This window comes from Periophthalmus magnuspinnatus, chromosome 15 (genome assembly GCF_009829125.3).
Source record: "Periophthalmus magnuspinnatus isolate fPerMag1 chromosome 15, fPerMag1.2.pri, whole genome shotgun sequence".
In the NCBI taxonomy this organism is placed as follows: domain Eukaryota; kingdom Metazoa; phylum Chordata; class Actinopteri; order Gobiiformes; family Gobiidae; genus Periophthalmus; species Periophthalmus magnuspinnatus.
In genome coordinates this window covers 1,209,661-1,225,905 of record NC_047140.1, presented here as the reverse complement: position 1 = coordinate 1,225,905, position 16,245 = coordinate 1,209,661, and the positions used below count along the sequence as shown (strand labels likewise).

General features: G+C 40.1%; 1 protein-coding gene across 2 annotated transcripts in view; it reads left to right on the top strand.

Moving 5' to 3' along the window:
- Positions 1-15,586, top strand: part of ccser2a (coiled-coil serine-rich protein 2a) — a 30,794-nt gene extending 15,208 nt beyond the window's left edge. The window contains exons 6-12 of one of the 2 annotated variants that reach the window (XM_055227298.1): positions 533-629; positions 705-885; positions 1,292-1,357; positions 1,451-1,570; positions 4,735-4,881; positions 9,676-9,760; positions 12,291-15,586. In XM_055227298.1, the coding sequence (XP_055083273.1) occupies positions 533-629; positions 705-885; positions 1,292-1,357; positions 1,451-1,570; positions 4,735-4,881; positions 9,676-9,760; positions 12,291-12,382 (788 nt within the window). In that variant the 3' untranslated portion in view covers positions 12,383-15,586. The remainder of the gene's footprint in view (positions 1-532; positions 630-704; positions 886-1,291; positions 1,358-1,450; positions 1,571-4,734; positions 4,882-9,675; positions 9,761-12,290) is intronic. The other variant, XM_055227297.1, reaches the window with a different exon arrangement.
- The last annotated feature ends 659 nt before the right edge of the window (positions 15,587-16,245 follow it).

The window sequence follows — 16,245 nt, the reverse complement described above, 5'->3', positions numbered from 1 at the left end:
ACAGTCTCACTTACATTTATCTATTTCTCGACCCACAGACTTTCAAACATATACAGTAGGAGGTCAGAGGTCCTTTTGATTTCCTGGGCACTGCGCTCTGTTAGTTGTCAATTTAGTTGCAGTCATGGTTCATTTCACAGCTATATGCTATTCAGTGTTGCCAAATACTGTGTCCTTTTACCTCCTTAAAATAAAATGGTCTGTCAGTGTCTGTGTGCTCGCATTTGATGTTGGAGACAGTAGCAAGAAATGGGGACTGAGTAGGATAAGATCATGATTTATATGTATATATTCTACAGGCTCAGTGGAATACATACAGAACTGTTCATTACCAAAGAACTTCAAGCTGTCGTTTCTCCATATGTGAACCAGAGGGTGGAAAAGGAAGACAGCATAACATGGCAGCTCCTCCATTTAAATGACTGACACATGTGTTCACTGCTTTTAGAACATAATGTTTAAATCTAAAACAGGATCGTTATATATTTCCAGTATACTTGATAGTGGCTTTCTGTTTTGTTTGTAAACTTAGAAATGTCCCATGTGGAGCTATCAGAGCGAGGTCGCCTGGGTCCACGGCGGAGACACCATCGCTGGAGTGCACTGGATCACTTCCACAACAGCAGCAGGTTTGAAATCAAAACATCACAAACTGTACTCATGAATCCAGTGCCGTGACATTTTTGCCATTGTGGTTTTCCCAGAGTGCATGGCTTTCAGAATTATGATGGCTACAAGGCGCCCAGGTTCACCTCACGACCCTTTTATTCTGAGGGAAAGCAGCATGGCCATATCCCAGCACTGGACGAACTCACACTAGAACACATGTCCCAGGACTGCAGTGCCCTCAAGAGTCACCTGCTCAGGCTCAGAAACCTACTGCAAGTAAGGTCTAGAGATGATATGGAGAGAAAGCTCCTCTGTTTCACCCCTTTAAGTCTTGCAATGATTCCTATGTTATAACATGAAGCCAAAAAACAAAAACTGGTTATTATAACTGCCCTACATACTAGTGACCCATGTACGGGCCAAAATAATTCTTTTTTTATCTTGGTAGGGCAAGTTATGAATTTTAAGCAGCATTGTATTAGTGTGGATTTTGACTTTACCTCCAATGTCAGATTCAAATGTTTCAAAATCTGATTGGATAGAGTGCCTCTGGAGGTTTACAGTGGAGGGAAAACTGTGTGTTTACTTTTCATCTTATGGAAACACATAGTGCTCAAGGCATTTGTCACATCCATGGTTTACTGTCTTTCCTGCCTGTGAGTGAACTTTATTTTTATTCTAGCTTGAAGATACAGGCTCTCCAGATGATGCCGAGGTGGAGGCCGAAGATAAGAGTGCAGCACTACAGGTGAGAAGAGTTTAACACTGTTATTGATCGAACATAATGTATGATTTATATACTGCACTACATTCACAGTATATGTGTTTCTATACATCCCAGCTTCAGGGGCTGATTAAAGAAGTGCAAGGTCTCAGGGAGGAGCTGAAGAGTCGAGACAGAACTATAGCTCAGCTCACACTGCAGTGTCAACAGCTACAACAACAACAGCCCCAGCAAACGGTGAGTGGTTCTTCACCGGACCTGGCTTTGAAAACAAGAGCCACTGGACACAAAGTGCTGACTTGTGTTCTTTCCACCAACTTTAAGGCAGAGTTAAACTCTGCCCTGACAAGTCACGAGAAATGTTTGTTGTTAGATGCTGTGATAACAAGCTTTTGGCACAATAAAGAAAACTTGTTAATTATCTGGAGGACCGGCAAGTTCTCCTGCACTCTGCTCTCAAATTTACATGTTAAAAACAAACTAGCTTTCTAACTTCCTAACAAGATGTTTTAGCAATTTTTTACCACAAAGGTCACAGATTGTAATGATCCCACTTTACAACAAGACGAGAAGAAATTACCGGTATATTGGTGTCTCACGATTCGATATGATTGAAAAAGTCATAATTTGATTCAAAAACAATGTTTTGATAAGTTGCTATTCAAAATGTCAGTTTGAAATAAACATCAGGTAACTAAAAATAATATTTAATTAATGTAATAAAAGTATTATGAATAATATTTTAAATTATATATTTTGTGTTGGAAACATGTTCATTCTAGTAATTTTAGATTTAACATTCAGATTAACTATTGGAATCTAATTCTGAATATCTAAAGAAAGTATTTATGCATCTGAAAAACATTTTTACAGCCCTTATTAGTGGAGAGTAGTTAGTGGAGTTTTCTTTTCTTCATGTGATTGTACTAACCCTTCTGATCCAGAAGCCCTGCTCACTTTGCTTTACCTCCTCCATACGCTCTGTGCCTTTCATTAGTGTCTTGACCAGCTCCTTGTTAGTCAAACAGCTGTATGCCTGGCTCACATTATTCAAATCCACACCATATCCACAAATACCAAAATGTCAATAGATGTCCTGTCCAGCAGTGCTACTATTACATGCCTGCTCCAATTAGAATAAGGACTCTCCCATGCCCATTGTTTAGACTTTCACCCCAGACACAAAGAAAAGAGCACATTGGAAAGTCTCAGTGCATGCCCTGCCCCTGTGCAGCAGATATTCCATACTTGTAAATGCAAAAGTTGAGATACATGGCGTATTTTCTGGCCTATAAGTCACACTTTTTTCATAGTTTGGCCGGGGGTGCGACTTATATGTGAAATTATTAAAATATATAATTTCACATCTTCATTATTGTCACACTGACAACTGCGCGAGGACACTCTAAGCTTGTGTACCAGTATAGCAGCCGTGCGAAAACGGAAGTGGTGCTTCATCTACTTCCAGAGCAGGCGGATGATGAAGAATTCAATTTAGTGATTTAGTGATTTGGAGTGAGATCCAGAGTAAGCTTGTTTTTGTATGCTTTAGTTACCTGATTAACTGTTAATATCTTATGTTAACATACCAGACACGTATTCAGTTCTGTCTATGCTTCATGTGGCTGAATAAATATGTGTTATGTAACAGTTGATTATACATGTTATAGTTCAATTGTTTCACCACTAGATGGCGCTGGTGTGTTTGTAATACCTGTAAGAAAATGTACTTGACTCATTTTCTTTTATACATTTCATATTTAATTTCCCCTTATTTATTTCCCCTTCATTTATAAAACCATAGATGATAATTTTTCATTTGGAACAATACTGTAAACATTTAGTGCATCATAAGTTTAGTTTAAAGTTTAGTTTAAGGTCGTGAAAACTACTTCCTGTTTTCTGGTTCAGCCTTTTTTTTTTTTTTTTTTTTTTCTCCACTAATGCGAAGTCTGACCAGACAGAACACTATTTAAGAAACAGCTGAAAAGTAAAATATAAAGTTTTGGGTTCACTGGTTTGTTTACTAGTAGGCCAAAGTAGTATGTCTGTTTTATGCAGTGTGTGTATATAATATGAGCGAGAGCTAATGTTATATTTGATGTGTTTGCTAGTTCTACGGTGTGAACTGTGATGAAGAAGTAAGACCACAGTAAACATCAGTGAAAAGAACCCTCATGTCTCTCATGGTTGTGGACAAGCCAGCATTTGTTACGTTAGCCTAGCATATCTGATTAACTGTTAATATCTTACGTGAACAAACCAGACACGTATTCAGTTCTGTCTATGCTTCATGTGGCTGAATAAATATGTGTTATGTAACAGTTGATTATACATGTTATAGTTCAATTGTTTCACCACTAGATGGCGCTGGTGTGTTTGTAATACCTGTAAGAAAATGTACTTGACTCATTTTCTTTTATACATTTCATATTTAATTTCCCCTTATTTATTTCCCCTTCATTTATAAAACCATAGATGATAATTTTTCATTTGGAACAATACTGTAAACATTTAGTGCATCATAAGTTTAGTTTAAAGTTTAGTTTAAGGTCGTGAAAACTACTTCCTGTTTTCTGGTTCAGCCTTTTTTTTTTTTTTTTTTTTCCACTAATGCGAAGTCTGACCAGACAGAACACTATTTAAGAAACAGCTGAAAAGTAAAATATAAAGTTTTGGGTCCACTGGTTTGTTTACTAGTAGGCCAAAGTAGTATGTCTGTTTTATGCAGTGTGTGTATATAATATGAGCGAGAGCTAATGTTATATTTGATGTGTTTGCTAGTTCTACGGTGTGAACTGTGATGAAGAAGTAAGACCACAGTAAACATCAGTGAAAAGAACCCTCATGTCTCTCATGGTTGTGGACAAGCCAGCATTTGTTACGTTAGCCTAGCATATCTGATTAACTGTTAATATCTTACGTGAACAAACCAGACACTTATCAGTTTGTTTTTTATACTTCATGTAGCTGAATAAATATAACGGTGAATGTGTTACATTAGCATGCTGTACTTCTATCTTCTTCTTCTTCTCTGTTTTATTGTTGTTATAATTTGCCTTTAAAGATAAAATGTCTGTTCTTGGTCTTGGATTTTGTAAAATAAATGTTCCCAAAAAATGCGACTTATAGCCCAGTGCAACATATATATATGTTTTTTTCTTCATTATTACGCATTTTTTTGCTGGTGCAATTTATGTTCCTCACATACTGTTCCCTCACATACTGAAAAAAAATTAACTAATATAAAAACTAATCTTACCTAGTGGTATATCAATCATACGTGCTTGCTGTAAAGAGTAGTGTGAAATAAGAAATGCCAAATGCTCTTTTATCCCATCTGCTGTTTTATGATGATTATTCTTGGTTACCTGATTCATCCTTCTGCTTTATCACTCAAGCCTGCTCAGGGACATCAGGTCAGGTGTCAGTGCCACCACCAGAGGGCACCCCATTCTCTGCGGACCAGTGACCAGCAGATGGACAAACGAAAGCTGCAGCACTATGACAAGGCCACGCAGACTCCTTATAGACCTCCTGCTAACACTGTGAGTAAGACTCAGAACCTCATCTTAAGACCCATACACATTTATAGTTAAGTGCATATAGGAAATATGAATTCAAACTTTATTAGTATTTGTCAATCACAGCTCATTTTACACGGTGAGGATTTTATTTTAAACCTCCGCCTGCTGAGTCACTCTACTTAATGCACCTGCTGCCACTATCTATCCAGCCGTATCTGAGGCGTCTGCTGACTATACTACATCCTCTTTATGGAATACACTTCATTAGCTGGGCACTTGTCTTGTCAGTCTGTCTCTCCCTCTGTACAATTATACACTGAACAGGAAGCGTGTGGCTAATCCTCACAGAAAGGAAAAGGCATTATGGTTGGGAAATAAGAGAAAGAAAAGAGTGGGAGAGAAAGATCTGTGTTGGGTATCTGGCAATAATAGCGCGTTGTCAGCCAAGTATCGATCCCCGAGCAGTGGCGCCACAGGCAGCCAGCGAGTAAACCCAGCTCTAATTGACCACCCTTCAGTGCAACAGAGTGACAGGGGCAACATCCAACATCGCAGAGAAGCAGGTGAAGAAAGCACAGATTTCAGACAAAGAGAATAAAACATATAGATGGGTTTAATATTTGATTATCTTTACAAGACCAAGTCACATCAGATAAGAGACCAAACAAGTATGAGACGCATGATCAAACATAGTGCTGCACATATAGTTTAGTCGTTAGTTACCATGGCAACCATTAATCTAAGGCCCAAGCCCATGAGGCAGAATTGTCTAAATTTTCAATGCTTAGTGTACATTACTAGACCCGTAATAGAACACAGGTTGGATTTGTCATTGTAGGCACACAAAGGACTATATGAGTGGGAAAATAGCACGGCCAAACACAGTAAACAAACAGGGTGAGGAGAGTGTGTTGTCTTCTTTCCTACTTTGAAAAAGCTGAAAGATCTGGGAACACACTGACTAGAATAGCACCTCCAGCGAGCTTGGCTTCAACCGCCTCTGAACAATTCTTTGCTTTTCTCTTTTGTATTTCTCACACACCTCTTTATGGAGACTTGTGAGTTTACCCTTAGACTTGAATCTACCTTTGCTTTTTATTTGCTCAAGTATTTTTCATTTTTCCTCGCACATGGGACACTGTTCATTTTGCCTGATTTATGAAGTCGTCTCATATTGTAGAGCATAGGGGGCAGTCTTCTTCTTGATAGTATCATCAAGGGGTAAGCTATAAGGGGAAGCCAACAATAATATAAAAGTCAAAGGGCATGAGCTCAAACCTGTGTGTAGATTTAATGCTGCTATCGAGGTGCCTTATCGGGAGCCTGGTGCATTTAAGTTGAACACTGCTGACAACGTGAATCGTAGCTCTAGGAGGATCTCTCTACACTTTGAACTGAGATTAAGTGCACAGCAAAGGAAATGTTCTGGCTCCTTGACCCGCAACAATTTTGGACAGAGGATTTTAAGGGTTTTGCTATTGCTGTTTTTTTCCCCACAGCTGTCTTCCAGCCATTTCACCAGGGTTATGTTCTCTTCGTTTATAGAAAAACATATTTTGAATAACAGAATTGTCCTTAAACTTTACCCACTGCTCTTGCCAGTCATGTATTTGATCTCAATCCGCTCAAAGCCAATTGACTTTCCCAGATGTTTATTGAAAACATGTTATGGGTTTGTTTCTGTACAAGACACAACCAGAGTTTACAGCCAAGCACTCATGTAATTTCAGATTTTCAGCGGCTTAAATCCCACTTGTTGAAAAATCAGTCACTCAGATCGCTCTTTGCAATCACCGCTCCACAAATGTTTCCAGTGCATCTGCTGCCTCTCACTGCAAATTCTAAATGATGTTGTGAGTCTGGGCTCAAGGAAGTGGAGAGACTGCTTTACTGTATGAGTTGGGCACTCGTAGGACTACAGAGCCAGCCTGTTTCCTCTAACTGTCATAAACAAACACTGAGGAAACGGCAGCACAATCGGCAGCGTTTTTTTCTGCATCAGGATAATTACAGATCCCCTCCCAGTCTTCACTGCCTTTTAAACCTCCTCTTCATCACCTCCTGTCTCTCTCCAGCCTCACAGTCCTCCTGGTTTCTCTGCTCTTCTCACACTTCACCGATTCTTTCTTTCACCCTGTACGCCTGTCTTTGTTATTCCCCTTCTGACATTACATCTCCAGCCGACACCTCGGTTATAATTAGATCAATTTCCTATTACGCCGGAAGACAGGCTCGAGAAAGACAAAACCAAGCACAGAGCCAGCGCACCCACAAAGGATAAGAGCTGTTTTATAAAGCATGTGCTCGAAACTTTTGCAGCTAATTTGCTGGTGAAAGGAAGGATCGGGCGCACTCTGTGATCTGGGTTAAGCGCCAACAAGGCTTGTGCACCCTCTCCCCTGCTCCTCCATCGCAGAAAGCAATGTTTACGCCCATACAGCCACATTAATGCATGCGCACAGCAGCAGACAGGTGACAGTCTAATTGCCTGAGTCAGTCAAGTGAGAGATTGTGGTGAGACATGAGGTGTTAGCTATAGCCCACCTCTGAAAGTGCAGTGGATTAGAGGAGGGGGGCTGATAAAGGCTGGGTCACACACAGGGCCATGGCTTTGTTGTCGTCTTTGATTATTACATAGTGAAGTGTCAGAGGAGAGCCTGTTCTCCCATCTGTTTCATCTGTCAACTACTTAGACACTTTAACCATTGTGCACACCGAGAGGAACAACTAATCCTCAGAGTGCATTACATTATGCAAGTACAGTATCAATACACAGTGTTCTGTGGATGACTGAGCTAGGACTGACTATATTTTATATACAAATTTGATTTAGAATTTGCCTGATATGCTCACGCCACTCGGATTGAAATAGCTGATTTGCTTTAATGGTGCTGTGCTAACTATGTAAAATAGTGCACTGGTCATTTTTTAACACTACTGCACATTTGTGATTGGTGAACACGAGTTGAGTTCTGACAGACAGAGCCTAATACTGATCACTAGCATAAGGTCTGTGCACTAGTGGATCACAGAAATAAAAGATTTGATTAAATAAAAGTACACTTATTTTTTGTTCAAATGCTTTTTTATTTTCTTCCTGGCTGTTGGCTCCTCCGCCAGTTTTTTTTTTTTTTTTTTTGAATGAACCGTCCCAGTCCCCTCTCACCTGCTCTGGGAAGGTTCCCCTGGGGAACATAGAAAGATGCCCGGGTACACAGCAGTAAAGGTTTAATAAAGCTGCCATACAATGTCAGAATAGTTTGAAACCCCTCCAACACTGCCTCTTGTTCTCAGTGCCTCAGGTTTTTCTCTCCACAAATGAAGGCACGATGGGAGGTTTCTGTGGAGACCGCCTGCTGAAATAGTTGTTGGTTTTCAGAAGAGGACACAGGGCTGTTCCTCCTCACAGCAGTGGCACCAGGAGGCCACGCTGAGAAGTCACTTTTACCTTTCTTTTCTTTGCTTTTTCATTTTCCCCTCTCTTAGACATCGTGTACTCTATACATCTTTGATTTGTGTTGCTTACAGCCTGCCTGGAAAAGCATTTGATAAAGTAGCGCGTTGTCCGCTCAACGTGATATTTCTGCTGCCTCCTCATTTTGCCTCTCCCCATGAGGTCTGGACCATCTTTAGACAGCTTAACCCGCGGCTTTGTTCACTCAATAAGATTTGAAACCTTGAAATACAATGGCTGGCCACTTGTAATGTTTATCCAACAGAACCATATTGTGTTAATCATATTGTGTGAAAAGATATTGTACAAAAGAACAGCTGAAACAACAGTTCATATGGAGGTCTCTTGACAGCATCAGTGCTTTGTATTTCCCCCTAAAACATATTTCAGCACACACACTTCCCTTAATGGCCTCTAAAGCACCACACGACTCAGGTTTCAAAATAGACTTGAAGATGAATGATAGTGATAATGGGTTTCAGTAATAGACAAGGACACAAAGCGACATAAGGACAACAGAAACTCTGCTATTATGTCCCCTCTTTTATTAATGAGATTGTGAGGACTGCTTGTTGCATGTGAACTAACCTAAGGTGAGTGTTGCAAAGGAAATGTATATGTATACCAGGGATAACATTATTCACAGCATTAATCTGGAGTGTCACTGAATGCATGTGTTTGTCAGCATACTGACTGCTAATCAAGGTATTGTGTTTAGTTTGTTCTGTGGTGTGACAGAACAATACTACAGTAAATAAATAATTTGTGTTGAAATGTAAAAACAGCATTTATATTTTAGCCATTTTATTGTAAGATAAACCTTAAATTCCATCCAAATTCCATCATTCTGTATTAAGTTAAATTCTTAACACAGTAACAAACAAACCCACAAGTTACAGTTGCTTTCTATTTGCAGGGTCTAGAATCAGACCATAAAAAGTCACAAACAGCCGTCCTTATTTAGGACGATCCAGTCAGACATTGGTTGTGCATATCTTCGCAATATGTGTGCAGAATCACATATACATATATATATATATACATATATATATATATATATATATATATATATATATATATATATATATATATATATATATATATATATATACATATATATATACATATATATATACATATATATATACATATATATATATATATGTATATATGTATATGTATATATGTATACGTATATGTAAATATGTATATGTGATTCTGCAAAAATCTATGGTATGTCATTTATTATTCAGATGGGTATATTCTAACCTTTTTTTTGACTAAAACACTTAGATGTGAGGTGTGAGCATGTTGTGTTTCCTGTGCGTCATGCCTTTTTCCTGTGTCTTTCTTCTGCATAGGGTGTGCTGCCCACCCCCATGCTGTCCCCATGGCAGGCACAAGCACAAGGCCTGGCCCATACCAGCATGCCCCAGCTCAGACACAGTGAGTCACTAACACACAACTCACAGTGTAGTGACACTTTTTCAACATGTGGAGAATGATTAGCATCTGAAACAAGTTTCAGACATTCACATTTGTAGCAGCGCTTTGTGGTTGAATAATCATTTTCATCTTGTTTGTTTACTAACAGTCTAACAACACTTTACAGCCTTTATTAGTCATATCATGTCCAAATCTCTTTAAAGACTGGTGTCTTCAGCATACACTGAAGTTTATAAACACATTGTCGCGTACAATCACTCCATTTTGTCTTCGACACCATTGTATTGTGATGCTCACAACAGGAACCTGTTTGTCAGTGTCTCTAGATTTGAATAATCTTATTTTAGTGTAAAAGACAGGCACTTGGAAACAATGACACAGACTATCAAAATAACTTTAGCTATGTCAGTGTTGGAGCTTTTATTTTACACTGTACTGAGGAGCTTATCGAGGAAGTGGATAAACAATCACAGTGTGCAAATAGGCCAAGGAAAATGCAGGGAGAGAAAAAGGTGAATGTAGGAAAACAAAGCCAAGAGAATGCAGGTTTTACTGCTTACTGTACACTTAGGTATGTGGACAATGTGTTTCTCGTCTTCTATGGCTGTGGCAAAATACAACTTCTGGCTCTTGAACCAAAAAATAACATTAGTCTTGTGACATAAACCAGCCCATATCTTTCTCCTTAGTGTCAAAGTAAACAAGCTAGCTGCTGGACCCAATCGCTGTCATTTTGTAAAAATGAAAAGATTGATTTCGTGTGCAAATTTTTGATTCAAAGGTCCTTACTAACGCCTGATCTAAAATGTGAAAGAAGCTGACTGTTTGTCTTGTCTTTTTGCGCCTAACCTGAGAAGTGGAAAGTCTAGTGCAGTTCTTCACTGACAAAGCGTGGTACAGTAACCTTTCTTTTGACATGCGGCCGACAGGCGGCCTCTCTCCATCTGCACGCTGTGTTGTGCCTGAGCCTGATGTGTTGTGACACGAGCACGTCCTCTTCCATTTGCATGAGTGCTTCTTATTTTTTATTCTTTTAAGTTTTACACATTGTATTCAGACTCAAAAGTCTTCTTCTGTTCAAACGTTTGACAGTTTTAGGCCACATCCCTGCTCTTTTAATTAGGATTCTACTCATTATTACTATTTCTAGCATAAATTCCATTTACTTGTTTTATGAAAGTGAGAAGTGAATTATGCTCATTACATTTTTTGTATTTTTTACAATAATGCATGCACTGATTGATTCCCTGTGTGTGTTTTTTTTTCTCCATCCACCAATGGACAAAGTTCCTACACCACAGAATAAATGCCTGTACTTTCAGTGTTAAAGGGACATTGGACCTTCTTGAACCATGGGGAAACCATAACAACTTTTCATTGCTAATGCCACCAAGCTTACTGATGCTTGATTTAATTTGCAAATGTGCTTTGGCATCATAACCCATCACTCTTCAAGCAGAACAAAGCTGTTATTTTAGGAGAGTCAGGAAATTGCTTACTCACTCACAGAATAAATCAGTAAAGAGAAAGGATACCAAATGTCAAAGCCAAACAAATTTATCAAATAACTAATTACTCAAACAGAAACCAGTTACTTTTGTGACAAAACATGCCAGAAAGACACTGGATATTGGAGAGTATTTGTGTCAGTTGGTGCAAGGCAAAATTTAAACAGGAGGGGGAGCTGTGGTCTCAAACATCTTGGTTATTAAGACAGAAACGGGTACAAGGGTGAGTTTGTTCAGTCTCCTACAGAGAAGCATCCAAAGATAAATATGATGTTTTAACTGCACTTAGAAATACATAAAATAGTTTTGCTACTTAATCTAATTTGGCACAGTGTATTATAGTTAAACACATATAACATATGTGTTTACTCAGTTTTACTCTGAGCCTTTATTTTGGTAGTCTGTATTCCTCTAAATGACAATCAGAGTGGAGGGGTTGATTGTCGAGCATCTGCAGACGATTCAGTAACTCCAAATAAACAAATGGAGCAGATGCTGCAATGGGGAGAATATAAGATGAGCTCTTATCCAATCGAATCCAATCCAGTCCAGTGTAGAGTGTCTAGTGAGTCTGAGGTGTGTTGTTATCAGAGTGGTCAGAGTGTGATGTTTGGATGTTCTGGATAATGAGAAGTGTTCAGCTCCACATATATTTAATAATGGACTAACACTTGAATGTGAGCTGAGTGCAGAACTGTTGGTGTGCATAGAATTGAACTGGTCCACTCATAACACCTAATACTTACATGGGTATGTGCTGCTGTCATCCTACACCTAGCATGTATCTATATCTTAACAGGTCCAGGAGTAGTTAGGACATCCGCGTATTAAAGACACAGAGTTTTCTCACTTTTTCACAGCATAGACCTCACAGATTAGACCTCACGGGTATAAAATATCCCAAAAGTTATATTAGCAACATTTATTTCTTGAACATGAAGGACCATTCAGTCTGTGTTGTGCTTCATAATGCTCGGACTTATCATGTCTGCTTGTAAAAAAAATCACTTTATTTCTTACAGCCTCAAATACTACAGCATTTCAAGTTCAACCTCAGAGAGCCGCAGCACCAGGGAAGACTAACAAGAGCAGCTTGCACCGCGGGCCGCAGTGAGCAGACGTGTGCTCCACCACAGCCCCACAGTCTCACAGCTGACCCTGACCAGCCGAGTCATGTGCTCAGCGCTCAGCTGCAGTGGCCCGGCTCTCCACATGGGGTGTCTGCTGGTGGAGGCATAAGATCAGAACCTCAGTGTGAGCCTCATGCCTCCTCTGTCTCTGTAGGACCCAGTGCTCTGATGGGCCCTCTGGTGCTGCAGCCCCCTCGCCTCCACAAGCGGGTGTCCCTCCCTGCGCTAAAGCCAGGAGGCGCTGGTGGACATCCTGTGCAGAGTAGACAGCTGCTGCCCCCTCCATCCAGAGGCCTGCCCTGCTTCAATACTGGAGCCCAGGTGCACACCCCCAGTGAGTGTCGCACTCCAGTGCTCCGGCCTTACAGGGATTTACCCAGGACACAGTCCGGTCCTGAGGCGCTCAGCCACAGCAAGCAAAAAGACCCTGCCACGGCCAAGATCCCAATCCCTACTACTCGCTCAGGCCTCCCCAAGCCAAAGACGTCCTGAGCTCAATACTCTCCCAACAACACTTCCACTCCACTGACTCTCTGACATTGTCATTTTATTCATCCCACATCACCTTGTAGTGAGGACTAATCTAACCTCACCCATAAAATGTGTTTGTCCCTTTAATTTAACAGCATTAAGCAGGCTTTTCAATCTGTTCACCCAACAGACACCAGGGTAATCTTATATCTATGTGCTATTCATATTTTTTATCCAAGAGCCACTGCAGCACCTGTGTGGTGCTCTTCATGTGTGAAGAGTCTTATAGAATGAGGTGACATGGATTTGTGTGTTAAAGCAATGGCCAGAGAGAGGGAAAAGAGAAAGGGAGAGAGAAAGAGAGAGAGAATGAGGGAACATTAAGAAAGTGTATGGAATGACAAAATCTCATAGGAACTGAGATGCGATGTTGTTAAACAGTGTTTGCTGTTTTACCCCTGAAATAATTAAAGCAGCGACAGGGCTGGAATCAAAACTGAAGGAGATTGCAATGTTAACTGTTGTTTAAATAATCAACACATACAGAACTACAGTCACCCTAACATTGTGAGAATAGATAATTTCCCTGCAAATGTTAGCTCACATGCTCACAGTGTCATTTTTAAAACAGTTTCCACAACATATCAAGTCTAGTAAGTAAGTAAAGAAAGGCTACAGTTATCTCAGGTAAAATGTGTAACTCTCAAAGTCTGACTTAATGAATGAACCCTGAATTAAGTAAACTACAGACACTGCACCTTTGACCCATTTGTGTCAATGACAGCAGAAAGAGGAATTCATTAGCTGTGAGAGTGCACTTTAGAGTCAGGGCTGTGTCATTTTCCCTGTCTCCGAGCTGTCCCGCTGCTGCACATCGCTGTGGGAACATCAAAGGTATTCGCTGGGTATTTTCAGGTGGGGAGCCTGCAGGGCTTTAGGTGGTTCAGTGGGAGTTTGGAAGAATTGTGTTTATCTCTCCTTTACTTGAGACCCTTTTGCAGTCAGTGGCTCCCAAAATGTCCCTGACTGGAGAGCATCAGTGTGTTAAAAAGGCCTTCTGACAGCGGCGCTGCTCTCTTCTCTGTCACGCCGTGTGCCCGCTCGCCTGTACGCCTCTGGCACTGTCCGGTCTACTGCGTCCAATAATGCACCCTACATAGAGCCAGGAAAACACTACAGGACACAGCACGCACTTCCTATAGCACACAGAGCACCACACTGCCAAACATAGCCACTTACTAAGCATGCTCCAATACTGCGCAAGTTTAATAACCAAGTGCATTAAAAATGAAGACTTCCATTTTGAGCTCTGCTAGTGTCTGTCACAAAATGAGCTCACAAATACACAGCCATTCACGTGTTTGTAGTTACCAAAGATGGCCACCTCCAGATATCCAAATTGCTCTGCCTCTTGTATTTGTGCTTGTGTATATGAGCAGATCCATCCTCTGATAAATCATGTTTACCTATTTGGCACTTCAACAATGTGCCAAACCAACCAAGCAGTTAACAGTGCTTTTCAGTGCCAGGAGAAGCCCATTGCTTCAAATGGAAATGAAAATGAGAGCAGATGGAGAGATATATGGAGGATGAGAAAGATCGCAGCGTGAGATAATGGGAGGAGCAGTGGCGGAAAAACAAGTGATGAAATCAGGTCCGTGCTATGATCAAGATAAGTCGTATTTGGCACTACAGGTAAAGGTGTTCCAAATAGTATGACTACACACTGTGTGCTGCTGTTCACAAAACAACCCAATCCTCATTGCTTAGCAGAGCCAAACAGGAAATCAATGTTGCCCCAATGTTGCCACTCTCTGAATCCTGTGCGAGTGTGTATGCATGAAAGAGATGCCCACTAGCCAGAGGTAATGTCAAGCCATTTTTTTTTTCTAATCCAGCTCCAGGCTTCCTATCTGCAAATCAATGTTGCCACTCCCTCTTAGCTCTCAAGCCAATCCATCTAGTGAGCTATAGCGTAGCAAAACAGGTCAGAAAACACAACAGCCTGGATCAAACCAAATGAAAAATCACTTTATTTCACTAATTGTAACATTGTACTCCAGAACAAGAAAGATGTCAGAGGATGACAGACTATGTTATACAATTTGTATTTGACAAGAGCTGGCACATAAGTGAAAATAATCAAATTATAATGTCTAAAATATACCAACATTTTCTGGTTATGAATTCTCAACCACTACTGCCTGCAGTTGCACTTTGTCAGCAGCACTGCATCTCCCATGAATGTTTTCAAATGTTCACATATGCTTAGATATTATCCAAGGTCACTGTTTATAACCATAATGGAATGATAGCCACATCTGCACTCAGCCGTGTAAAACCACAAAGATCCACTACGATGTCATTTCTATTATGCAAATGAACAAAAGCAATTGAAAGCTTTTGACAAACTCCGATCTGAAGCACTTTAAACGATACATCTCTTAAGAGTAGCATTGTTGTATGTGACTTACCACGTTTGTTTATATTTATGTGCAACTGCAATACGAAAATGTGTTTTCTTAGTATTTTTAATTGTAGCTGCTTTGTCAGAGGCTGTGGTTTACAAGTACAGCGCTGCAGGGGAAGGCTAATTTGAAGGTGTGAGAGAATAGGCCTGCAGTGACAGGTCATTGATCTGCACTGGAGTGAATCATGCACCTCTATAACATTTGAGCTGTACACAAATACATCTTGAAATAAATGAAGATTGTGACAATAATGTGTTTTTATTGTGTTTAATTTTCCATAGACAGAGGTACTTAAAAGTAACTTTTTGAAGAAACACTACTTTTCTGACATCATACTTTTATCCTAGTTACATTTAGTTTGTAATGACGCTATTTTTTTCCTTGATTAAAAATGTTGGTAGTATTGATTCCCCAAATACTTTTTACTCTCACTTGAGTCATTATTGTGATCTACTTTTTACTTTTACTTACCAGTAATTGTAACATTTTACGTTACTCCAACTTGATGACAAATGTTGGTTACTCTACCCACCTGAGGCCATATAAGTAACCAACCCAAAGATTTCTATGAAGAACATAAGACATAAAAAGCACTTGGTTAACTACAGGGGCGAAGAGGAGCTCTTTTTTGTCTTGGTGACCTTAAGCGAACCAAAGGGCTTTGTTCCTATCTTTCCATGGCTGGCGATGTGCACCTCACATTAAGCCCACAGACTAATGAGGTGATGCGCTCCAGGGACGTGGGCTGAATGAAGCCGGACCATGTGCCAGAGAGAGGCTTTACACTGTCATTAAGCACACACACTAGACATGCTCAAAGTTTGACTCAACAATGAGAGGTTTCATCTTAGGCCTTCACAGTCTGTGCAGGTAGAATAATACTAGAGCAGGATCTGGAACACGTC